General features: G+C 42.3%; 1 protein-coding gene across 17 annotated transcripts in view; it reads right to left on the minus strand.

The window, feature by feature from the left end:
- NCOR2 (nuclear receptor corepressor 2) overlaps positions 1-12,432 on the minus strand; it is a 344,534-nt gene that overhangs the window by 24,431 nt on the left and 307,671 nt on the right. For 11 of the 17 annotated variants that reach the window (XM_069960954.1, XM_069960953.1, XM_069960943.1 and 8 more), the window contains exons 33-38: positions 10,872-11,099; positions 9,874-10,122; positions 6,677-6,826; positions 5,396-5,506; positions 5,131-5,296; positions 3,893-4,296 (exon numbers count right to left, since the gene is read on the minus strand). In XM_069960954.1, coding sequence (XP_069817055.1) covers positions 3,893-4,296; positions 5,131-5,296; positions 5,396-5,506; positions 6,677-6,826; positions 9,874-10,122; positions 10,872-11,099 — 1,308 coding nt within the window. Of the gene's footprint in view, positions 1-3,778; positions 4,297-5,130; positions 5,297-5,395; positions 5,507-6,676; positions 6,827-9,873; positions 10,123-10,871; positions 11,100-12,432 lie in introns of all 17 variants that reach the window. The other 6 variants (XM_069960952.1, XM_069960940.1, XM_069960939.1 and 3 more) reach the window with 2 other exon arrangements.

The raw sequence follows: 12,432 nt of genomic DNA on the forward strand, positions 1-12,432 counted from the left end.
AAAATCTCGGAACCACATAGCAAGCAATGTAGAGGTCTGCTTGGCATGACTATAAGCTGTTGAGTAGAGCTGAAAATGTCACAGTGAGGACACGCCACCAAGCCAAGCCACCCCGTGGTGACCGCAATCTGCCTGCAGTCAGACCCACCATCTGCATAAATAGGAGAGAAACTAATCCTCGCAAGGCGACGGAATCGCCAAACGTTGCAGCTTCTCCTGGGATCTTCAGGACATAGGAGCGGCTGCACTTTAGCTGAACTTTTGTGCTTTGTTAATGAAACAGCTGGGCTACCTTATTGGCCGTCACTAAAACAGCACCCTGCATGCACTTTCCATACTGTTCATGGGGAAACAAGATAGCTGCCAAAAAAGAGAAAATGGACTGTACTGTATGTGCATTGCTACTGAGTGGGGGCGATGAGTGTTGTGCTCAGTGATTTTGTCTGGTCCCGGCCTAGGACTAATAATGCTTAGAATGTACCTGACCGTGCGGCCACTCCCGGAGCAGCAGCAAGTTCCTCTCTTTGGGGTCAGTTTAGGTTTTGGATAAGAAGACGCAATGAGACCTTAATGTGCACAACCCCTATCGGATCAGAATAGGAGTCGCAAGCATTATGGTCTCATTGCATTTTCATATATAGGGAGACCTGAACTTCCAGGCGGACAGATGATATCGCAGCTGTTCCAGGAGGTTTTGTGCAAATGGTCTTCTTTTCTTTATCGGTCCCACTGTTTTCAAAAACTTTAAAGTGTCACTGTCGTTTAATTTTTTTTTTGCAGTAATTAAAAGTACAGGCGATTTTAAGAAGCTTTGTAATTGGGTTTATAAGCTGAAAAATTTGAAGCTCTACCCCCTGTCTTCATGGTTCTCTTATGGAGAGGGGAGGGGTAGAGGGAGATGAGGCAGCAAAACAAGACAACAAAGGGTTAATTTACAGCTACATCACCGGGCTATCTCCTCTGAAGTCAGCACTGACCTCTCTGACCTCTGAATAGCAGCTTTGACACAGCTCCCTCTATGTAATCCTTTGTTCTCTGCTGGTGACTAATCTCCCTCCTCCCCCCTCCATAGAACAGACAGGGCTCAACTGATGTAAGAGAGTCGAGATTTCCTGATAATGAGCAGTGAATGAGAGAGAGGGGGGAGGGACCTGGGAAAAGACTTTCTGAATGCAGATAATGGCATTTTTGTCTAATAAACCCAATTACAAAGTTTCTTAAAATCGCCTGGACTATTGATTTCTGCAAAAAAAAAGAAAAAGAAAAAGACAGTGACACTTTATACGGTCACCCCCTTACTCTTGCTTCATTTAATTGGTTAACAGTGTCAACTAAGCGTGGCCCAACAGTCATGAAGCTCCACCTAGATGACACTGTCCACCAAAGAAATTGAGCAATTTTTAAGCAGAAAGAAAAAGACCCTGACAAGTTTCATACAAGTATATCTCAAATGTGCTGCATCTAAGCTTGTGGATGGTGCAGAGAACTTCATATAGAGTAGGGGGGAGGTGACAGTATCACTTTTTCATTTGTAGAGAACATCAAGATAAATATTTCTGAAAATACCTTCATTTAGCTTCTTCTCCTGTGTTCTCAGCTCACTGACATGGTTACCGACCAACACTCTGCTTTACAAGCAGTGGTCGGGTTGACATACATTCAAATACATATACCAGCCAGGCCACCAGACCATTATTTTTAAAGCAGAGTGTTTGTCAGAAAGGGTGGGTTCACACTGTGTTTTTGCTATCTGTTTTTTCATCCGTTATATAAAAATAAAAAAAATGATGAAATACTGATGGTCGACTACATTTCTGCGTAAAAATGGACGCGCTTTGATCTGTTTATTGATCCTTTTTTTTAATAATGGAAGTCAAAGGGAAAAAACGGATCAAAAGGGATGCACACAAATGCGTCAGTTTTTTCATCCATTTTTTATCCTTTTTTTGGGGGGAGGGGAAAAAGGGATAAAAAAAAAGGGATTGCAAAAACAGAGTGTAAACCCAGCCTTACCTAGTCAAAGAACAACAACTCGGTGAAAAGAGCAGCATGTCCAGGGAAAGAGGTAGGGCTTGGTTCACACTACATTTTTTCTGCACAAAAAAAAGCGATAAAAAAAACGGATTGCAAAAACAGATGGCAATTGTGTGCATCCGTTTTCCATTGAGGATCAAAACGCATCTTTTTTTTTTTTAAATACACAACGTACTTGACCTTATTTTTGTGTATGTTAAAAAAAAAAAGGATGCGTTTTGATCCTTGTTAATTTTTTTTATAATGGAAGTCAATGGAAAAATGGATCAAAGCGGATGCACACTAATGCCCACTGGGTAAAAAACGGATTGCAAAAACGTAGTGAGAACCCAGCCTCAGTTTGCAAAAATGAAAGTATTTACATAAATATTTATCATACATATATATACACATATATATATATATATATATTCTAACTACATTAGTTGAGAGGGTAATGCCCCTTTAGGGTGTGTTCACACGTACAGCATCTGCAGCAGATCCGCAGCAGATTTGATGACCCACATTAGATTCAAAGCAAATCTGCAAACTCAAATCTGCTGCAAATCCTGTACGTGTGAACGTAACCTTAGGCTATGTTCCCACAACTTATACTTTCGTAAACCCACGGGTGTTGTACAACGGCCGTGATTATTACAAAAATATACGTTACCTTGCCTTCTATGGGATCCCGGCCGGAGCGCATACACATAGTTTATGATCCGGCCAGGATCCCTAGCGGCGTCGCAAACAACTGACATGTCAGTTTTTAGTGGCCGCTATTCAGTGAATAGCGGGTGCAGAAAACCATATCAGTGCACACTATGGAGCGAGCGGCTCCGGCCGCTGTGGGGAGTTCTGATGCGGGCGTGCATGGATGCGCCCGCATCAGAACTCAGCGGCGCCAAAGATCATCTGGCCGGTGCTGCAGTACCGGCTGGGATGATCTTTTCAGAGATCAGCTTTCCGGACGGGTCACGGAACGGCCGGTCTCTTACGTTGTGTGAACATAGCCCTAGGGTGCGTTCACACGTACAGGATCTGCAGCAGATTCTATGGCGCAGATTTGAAGCTGCAGATTCAAAGCAGATCAATTCTGGGCCATCAAATCTGCTGCAGATCCTGTACGTGTGAACGCACCCTTAAGAAATTTGTTTTGCCTTTTTGTCAACCATGAGGTTACTAAGTATTGGATTGTAGCTGGGTAATGGCATGCAGCTCCAGATAAATAGAACCGAGCCCTATCTAACCACTAGCTGATGCCCTCACTTTTACTAAGCCTTGTAACACTATGCTGGAAGGGAAAAATATCTGCAAAATTATTTACATATTGTGCGCCAAAGTTCAGAGCTATAATGTAGACTTATAATGTAAATGAACCCAAGACAAGCTGGACTAGAAGACACCTCATTGCAGCAGCGATGGTTTTAGGTTCAGCTGTCGTATAAAGCCTCTCAAATTAAAACATCCAACAAGGCAAGCCAAGCACAAATCGGACCACTAAAAAAAAGTATATATATATTCCTAACAAAAAATATATATCTAATCAGAAAATTTAAAGTAATGGAAAAAAATATTCAGACAAATGATTTATGAAATAAAACAGAAAAAAAAAAAAAAAAAAAAACAAAAAAAAACTGGGAAGCTGAAAAAGCCAATCACCGAAACGTGCATTAAAACAAAATGGAAAAATAATATATATATAATATATATATATATATAAAAGAGCTACAAGCTTTGAACTACCTGCTCCCATAGGTCTTACCATCACTACTGGCGTCGATATTTAGCGAGGCTCTTTCTCGCTTCCCGTTATCACAAGAAATTTGACGCATGATAATGGCGTCTATGAAGTTGGCCGCGGTCATGGTGGTCTTACCGAGTGATCGGAGCTCCTGTTCCTGCATGGAAAAGGGTTTATTTGGGGTCTTGTCTCTATTGTGCTGCTCACTGGCTGGCACTGCTGTCTGGTCCAGGGGCTGGTGAGCTTGGTTTTTCCCCTGTCCGTTGTTATATTGATGAACTGAATTGGCCACAGCTGAAGAATGAGGCCTGGACTCCATGTTCTTAATGGGCGACGTCTGTTCGAGGCCTGCTGACGACATCTTGGAGTTGTATACGCTTTCAGTCCTTGGACGCTCCATTTTGGCTTCTCGTGACCTTGCAAAATCCTTCTGTACCATGGAGTTGTCAGCAGGCTGAAAGCTTTCCCGTTCACTTGCTGAGCGCTGAGAGGATGTGGATAATTGTGAGGACCGAATGGGCGAAGAGCTGGAGGATGTCCTATTCAGATCAAAGAAGTTATTATTATCCTAGTATAACCCTTAAAGGGGGACTCTGATGATTTTTTTTCCTTTCAAATCAACTGGTGTCAGAAACATATATAGATTTGTAATTTACTTCTATTTAACCCTTAGAGGACCGGGCCGATTTCAATTTTTTCGTTTTTGATTTTTCCTCTTTGTGCTTACAAGGCCATAGTAGTTGCATTTTTTTCACCTAGAAACCAACATGAGCCCTTATTTTTTGTGCCACTAATTGTACTTAGCAATGACAGGCTGAATTTTTGCATAAAGTACACTGTGAAACCAGAAAAAAATTATATGTGTGGTGAAATTGAAAAAAAAAGCACAAAAAATATCTGCGGTCCCGGGCTGCATAAAGCACTCGGGACCGCGGCCCCCCTCTGAACTCCCCTAGTGACGCCAGGACGTACAGGCACACTTTGGGTGGTCTAGGGGTTAAAAACCTCTAGTCTTCCAGTACTCATAAGCTACTGTATATCCTGCAGGAAGTGGTGTATTCTCTCCAGTCTGACACAGTGCTCTCTGCTACCACCTCTGTCCAGAGCAGTAGCTAATCTTCAAAGAAAACCTCTCCTGCCCTGAACAGTTAATGACATGGACAGAGGTGGCAGCAGAGAGCACTGTGTCGGACTGAAAATACACTACTTCCTGCAGGGCATCCAGCAGCTGATAAGTCCTGGAAGACTTGAAATTTTTTAAATAGAAGTAAATTACAAATCTGTCCAACTTGCTGGTACCAGTTGATTATAAAAAAAAATGGAGTTACCCTGTAAAGACACATTTTAATTATAGAAATGCATAAAATAGTTACCGTAATACGGTGGCACTCTCCGCACTTGTCATGAGGTTTTTCATGCCAGTGTTTTGAAGGACACTGGGGCGTTGTTGGATATTCTCATGCGATGTTCGCGGCGATGCTGGGGAATGTTGGTGGCTGTGGCTCTGAGCTGACAAGCGGCCACTACTTTGCTCTGTGCCTGCAAGAGAAAGAAAAACGTCAGAGGTAAAGTACATTGTACATTACACATCATTCTCCTTGGAAAATTTAGAAAATGATTGCATCGAATATTCCTCACCTGGCCTCCATATGGGCGCATGCTCCACCGTGGTTGTAAGCACAGATTTCTCCCTCTCTCTTTCCCGCTCCGAGGTTGATGAGGTCTGCTTGGTCATGTGTGTGGTTGTTGCTGTAACCACAACATTCATTGTATTATATATATATAAATATATATATATATGCTGTATACATATGTATGTAAGGAGTATAGAAACAATGGCGGCTCACTGATAGCAAATGATGATGTTGTATTTGTGCTTAAACTTGCACCGCCCTATTCACTTTAAAGGCCTGAACGTGGTGTCTGGCTATGATGCTTGGACCACTTTCTGCCATTATATGGGTATTTACTAAGCAGGCCATGCTTTTCACTCCTGTTCAAAACATGTATACGTGGCCCAGACTTAAAGGGGTTATCCAGCGAAAATCTTTTTCTTTCAAATCAACTGGTGTCAGAAAGTTATATAGATTTGTAATTTATTAATAGATATTTGATATTTATTAATAGAAGTAAATTACAAATCTATATGTCTTTCTGACACCAGTTGATTTGAAAGAAAAAGATTTTAGCTGGACAACCCCTTTAATCATTACTTGACTACATTTGTGCCATTAATGTGAATGGAGTGGTATCAATATGTAAAAGTCAGCACCCCATTTTGACAGGATGACAATAATGTTGTGGAGCGTAAGTGCAAATCGTAATGTTAAACCAGTCTAAGCACTTAAAGGGGAACTCCAGTGAAATGTTTTTTCTTTCAAATCAACTGGTGCCAGAAAGTTATACAGATTTTTAATTTACATCTATTCAAAAATCTCCAGTCTTCCAGTACGATATGTCCTGCAGGAAAAAGTGTATTCTTTCCAGTCTGACACAGTGCTCTCTGCTGCCACCTCTGTCCATGTCAGGAACTGTCCAGAGCAGGAGAGGTTTTCTAAGGTTTTTTGCTGCTTCTCTGGACAGTTCCTGACATGGACAGAGGTGGCAGCAGAGAGGACTGTGTCAGTCTAGAGAATACACCACTTCCTGCAGGACATACAGCAGCTGTTAAGTACTGGAACACTGGAGATCTTTAAATAGAAGTAAATTAAAAACCTATATAACTTTCTGACATCGGCTGATTGTAAACAAAAAAAAAAAAAAAAAAAACTGTCGGAGTACCCCTTTAATAGTGACGAATGTCAACCACCAAACATTACAGAATACATTTATTATTGTTGAATGGAGGAAAATTGGGGTAAAAAAAAAACCACAATTGAATCTTCCCAAGAGTTAGATTCAAGAACAGGTTGTTGGTACCTGGGGAAAGTGGGGAGCTGCTTAGTCTGTTGCTGAATGTTTGCGGCCCGCCAGAGATGTAAGTAATGCGGTCCATTGTGGCAGCAGGTGAGGCTGAAGACTGAGGTATGAGGACAGGTAGATGTGGCACTTGAGACAGGTCTATGATTCCTGTGAGCAGCGAAATAAGACAGGGGAGATGAGTTACATAACATAAAAACCTTATACAGTATATCTACTTTCTCCATCTCACCTAGACCTGTAATAGTTAATAGTTAGCCTATGTGCAAACATGCATTACATCAGGGGTCAGGAACCTTTGGCCCTCCAGCTGTTGCAAAACTACAACTCCCATCATGCTCGGACAGCCAAAGCTTTAGCTTTGGCTGTCCGGGCATGATGGGAGTTGTAGTTTTGCCACAGCTGGAGAGCCAAGGTTCCCTACCCCTGCATTAAATTGTATTTTGGTACATCATGGCTTCTGTTTATAACTGCTGTGACAGAAAAGAATCCAAAAGACTTCTGACAGTCCCCATCCACTATTCAAATGTACAGGAAAGCCTGACCGAAACCAGGAGGGAAATTCACAGTGCATAGTGTCCATATCATTGTTATTACTATTACCACATTTTTATTAACAATATCTAATATGAATATTATGTAGAGAACACAGTAAAACCTTGTATTACGAGTATAATTCATTCCAGGAGCCTGTTGTAATCCAAATCGCTCGTATATCAAAGCAAATTTTCCTATAAGAAATAATTAAAACAAAGGGAACCCCAAAAAAAGGGGCAGGATTTATCAAACATGGTGAAAAGTGAAACTGGCCCAGTTGCCCCTAGCAACCAATCAGAATTCTGTGAGGAATGAAAGGTGGAATCTGATTGGTTGCTAGGGGCAACTGAGACAGTTTCACTTTACACCATGTTTGATAAATCTCCCCCAAGGTGTTCTATATCAATAAAGGAGGAGATAATCAGTTAGGGTGCGTTCACACGTACAAGATCTGCAGCAGAATTGATGGCTCAGAGTTACTTTGCATTGACTGCGCCATCAAATCTGCTGCAGATCCTGTACGTGTGAACGCACCCCTTAAAGGAGAAGTCCAGCAAAAATTTTTATTAAAGTATTGTATTGCCCCCCAAAAGTTATACAAATACCCAATATACACTTATTACGGGAAATGCTTATAAAGTGCTTTTTTCCCTGCACTTACTACTGCATCAAGGCTTCACTTCCTGGATCACATGGTGATGTCACTTCCTGGATAAACATGGTGATGTCACTTCCTGGATAACATGGTGATGTCACTTCCTGGATAACATGGTGATGTCACTTCCTGGATAACATGGTGATGTCACTTCCTGGATAACCTGGTGATGTCACTTCCTGGATAACATGGTAATGTCACGACCCGACTCCCAGAGCTGTGCGGGCTGTGGCTGCTGGAGAGGATGATGGCAGAGGGATGCTCAGTGTCCCTCCAGTGCCCTTGCCATCATCCTCTCCAGCAGCCACAGCCCGCACAGCTCTGGGAGTCGGGTCATGACATCACCATGTTATCCAGGAAGTGAAGTCACCATGTTATCCAGGAAGTGACATCACCATGTTATCCAGGAAGTGACATCACCATGTTATCCAGGAAGTGAAGCCTTGATGCAGTAGTAAGTGCAGGGAAAAAGCACTTTATAAGCATTTCCTGTAATAACTGTATATTGGTGATTTGTATAACTTTTTGGGGGCAATGCAGTACTTTTATAAAAAATTTTGCTAGACTTCTCCTTTAACCCTCCCACCGCACACAACTCCCCAGGTGGCTGCAAACCTGCTGGTGCTGGTATCTGTTTGTATTTGTGCCGGATTTGTGCTGGGGAGAGCCGGCAGGCGACTGATTAGAATTGATCAGATAGCAGTGGGTTAAAATGAGGGGCTTTGTACCCTGTAAAGTATCAGGCTATGTTCACACAACATAAGGGGCCAGCCGTTCTGTGACCCAGGCCCAGATCATCTTGGCCGGTACCTAGGTATCGGTCAGGTGATCTTTCTGGCCACAGAGCTCTGATGCTGGCGCATCAGCGCGCGCCCGCATCAGAGCTTCCCATGACGATGGCAACTACGGCCGTACTTTTACGTAGTGTGATGGGAACACAGGAGGGTCATATTAAAGGGGTGGTTCACAAAAAAAAAAATCGTTCAAATCAACGGGAGCCAGAAATCTGAAATTTCCTTCTATAAAAAAAATCTCAAGTCTTCCAGTATTTATCAGCTGCTGTATGTCCTGCGGGAAGTGGTGTATTCTTTCCAGTCTGGAGCACAGGAGAGGGTTTTCTATGGGGATATGCTACTGCTCTGGACATTTCCTGACATGGACAGAGGTGGCAGCAGAGAGCACTGTGTCAGGTTGGAAAGAATACACCACTTCCTGCAGGACATACAGCAACTGATAAGTACTGGAAGACAGGTGTTTTTTTTTTTGTTTTTTTGTTTTTTTTTAATAGAAGTAAATTACAAATCTAAAAAAAAAAAAATTTTTGTGAACAACCCCTTTAGGAAATCTTGTATAGAGTTCCAATTTTAAAAAGTTATTAGCTTTTTACAATTCTCTTAAACCAAGTTACTTGTAATCCAAGGTTTCACTGTATACTGTAAACATTCAGCATTCAACAAGCTTCTGTATCGGAGCCCCCTGGCCATATTATAACTACATATGAACGGACTACAATGTAATATCAAGGTCATGCAGAGTGGAGCACAACAGCGGCCGTTCTCTGAAGCATGTCTGCATTCTAGCTAAGAAGAATGGAAATCAGACAGCAAGCTCCTCTGGGGACAAGGACCAATGTGAATACATATAGATTAAAGGGGTTATCCAGCACTACAAAAACATGGCCGCTTTCTTCCAGAGACAGCACTACTCTTGTCTCCAGTTCAGGTGCGGTTTGCAATTAAGCTCTGTTCACTTCAATGGAACCGAATTAAATAACCTGTACCCAAACTGGAGACAAGAGTGGTGCTGTCTCTGGAAGAAAGCATCCATGTCTTTGTAGCGCTGGATAAACCCTTTAAGTGCATACAAATAATGAGGATTAGTTTGTCTGTTTATCTCCTGTCCATCTTTAAAAAAGTAGGAGGAATAGGAGTTAAAAATTGAAGGGACTGTTTTGAAATAGTTCTACTATGGACACAAATCTAAGGGACAGACACTCAGTGCATACTTCGAGGACCTGCTGTGTAGTTGAGAGCCAGAGCCGGGTCCCTTGGTTGGAGCCCACGTAGCATTTCAGCCCTCTGCGCCATTGCAGTTGATGGATTGTGATGCATATGCTGGGAAGTGATGTAGTCATTGATGATGGTCTGGCGGTTCTCCATGGCAGCGGTGTCTGGATACCCACGGATGAGGTATGGTGGATAGAGGTGGGGGTATGCTGGATTTGGAGCCAAATGTCTAGGCAAGTAGTAGGCGGCTGTAAAGACAATAGAAAGGGACAAATAAACTATTTATTTATGAAAAAAGACAATGAACGATGACAATATATCCCTATACCCTCAGCTAAAGAACACTGGAGTGTATGCAATAGAGATTTTCATAAATACCACTTATACTAAAGGGGTATTCCGATTATGTAAAATACATGCTGAATCATCCCCTAGACTAAGAATTCCTTCCATACTTGTTATTAACTTTGCAGTCTCCCTCCCCCAGATCTGCTGGAGACACTGAAAACTGTGTGTGAGCTGTTCTCTCTGTCTCCCACACCCTCCCTTCCATGTAAACAGTCCACCTGGCCGTCTGTCTCTGCACTCTGTGACGCCAGGAGGGTAAATCACAGTGAGGTCACCAGTAACTTGACCTCAGATTATTTCTACCAGCATCACAGAGTGCAGAGACAGCCGGGCACGGACATTGTTTATGCGGGCCATCTCGGAAGAGAGAAGGGAGTTCAGAGCGGACAGAGTGAACAGCTCACATACAGTTTTCTGTGTCTTCAGCAGAAAATAGCTGCTTAGAACTGGGGGAAGGAGACTGAAAAGATAGGTGGTCTCTCTCTCTCTCCAATATTACAGGGGTCTCCCTCTGCTCATCCCTTATGTACAGTGTACTTATCTAATGTAAAAATTATTAACCTCAATATGGAACTGTAGAAATGTCTTGTTTGCCAACACAAAAGGAAAAGAGATGTCATAGAGAGATAATGTACGGCTCGGTCTCTACCTGCTTCCAGCGGGATTCCTCTAGAAATAGCTGCAGGGTCAAAGGCTAAGGGTATGTGACTCCTATACAACTCGGCAGGGCTGACTCCACGGAATAAGTGCTCATAGGGGGACATGGCGTGGAGGTGGTCGGGGACTGTGGTGTGAGGGGACTTGGAGCTTGAGATTTCTCTGGGATTAGGGGTGCTCTTCCTCTCCTGGGTCACAGGTTTTCCAGAACTGATACCTCCTGCAGATAACACATTAAAAAAAAGACGGACATCAATACACAATATACAGAGAGACGCTTTATACAAAGCCAAATGGTTCATCTAAAGTCAGATGTATTATTCCATAACAACGGGGAAATGGAAACCTTGGCTCTCCAGCTGTTGCAAAACTACAACTCCCATCATGCCTGGACAGCATGTGGCAAGGACATTTCAAATCACTGCTTATTATGAGCGGAGGACTAGCTTTCCTTTATTATGAGCGGAGGACTACCGTTCCTTTATTATGAGTGGAGGACTACCGTTCCTTTATTATGAGTGGAGGACTAGCTTTCCTTATTCAGAGCGGAGGACTACCGTTCCTTTATTATGAGTGGAGGACTACCGTTCCTTTATTATGAGTGGAGGACTAGCTTTCCTTTATTATGAGTGGAGGACTAGCTTTCCTTTATTATGAGCGGAGGACTAGCTTTCCTTATTCAGAGCGGAGGACTACCGTTCCTTTATTATGAGTGGAGGACTACCGTTCCTTTATTATGAGTGGAGGACTACCATTCCTTTATTATGAGTGGAGGACTAGCTTTCCTTATTCAGAGCGGAGGACTACCGTTCCTTTATTATGAGCGGAGGACTAGCTTTCCTTTATTATAAGCAGAGGACTAGTTTTCCTTTATTATAAGCAGAGGACTAGCTTTCCTTTATTATAAGTAGAGGACTAGCTTTCCTTTATTATGAGCGGAGGACTAGCTTTCCTTTATTATGAGCGGAGGACTAGCTTTCCTTTAATATGAGTAGAGGACTATCGTTCCTTTATTATACAGTAAGTAGAGGACTAGCTTTCCTTTATTATGAGCGGAGGACTAGCTTTCCTTTATTATGAGCGGAGGACTAGCTTTCCTTTATTATAAGTAGAGGACTAGCTTTCCTTTATTATAAGTAGAGGACTAGCTTTCCTTTATTATAAGTAGAGGACTAGCTTTCCTTTATTATGAGCAGAGGACTAGCTTTCCTTTATTATAAGCAGGGGACTAGTTTTCCTTTAATATGAGCAGAGGACTAGCTTTCCTTTATTATGAGCGGAGGACTAGCTTTCCTTTATTATAAGCAGAGGACTAGTTTTCCTTTATTATGAGCGGAGGACTAGCTTTCCTTTATTATAAGTAGAGGACTAGCTTTCCTTTATTATAAGCAGAGGACTAGCTTTCCTTTATTATGAGCGGAGGACTAGCTTTCCTTTAATATGACGGAGACCTACTGTAGCTGATCAGACGCCCTCAAACTTGCTCTAATATATAATTAAAATGATAGCGCCAACATATTGAGAGGAATATCAGCTTATATGTAAATGCAAAT

This window comes from Dendropsophus ebraccatus, chromosome 3 (genome assembly GCF_027789765.1).
Source record: "Dendropsophus ebraccatus isolate aDenEbr1 chromosome 3, aDenEbr1.pat, whole genome shotgun sequence".
Lineage (NCBI taxonomy): Eukaryota > Metazoa > Chordata > Amphibia > Anura > Hylidae > Dendropsophus > Dendropsophus ebraccatus.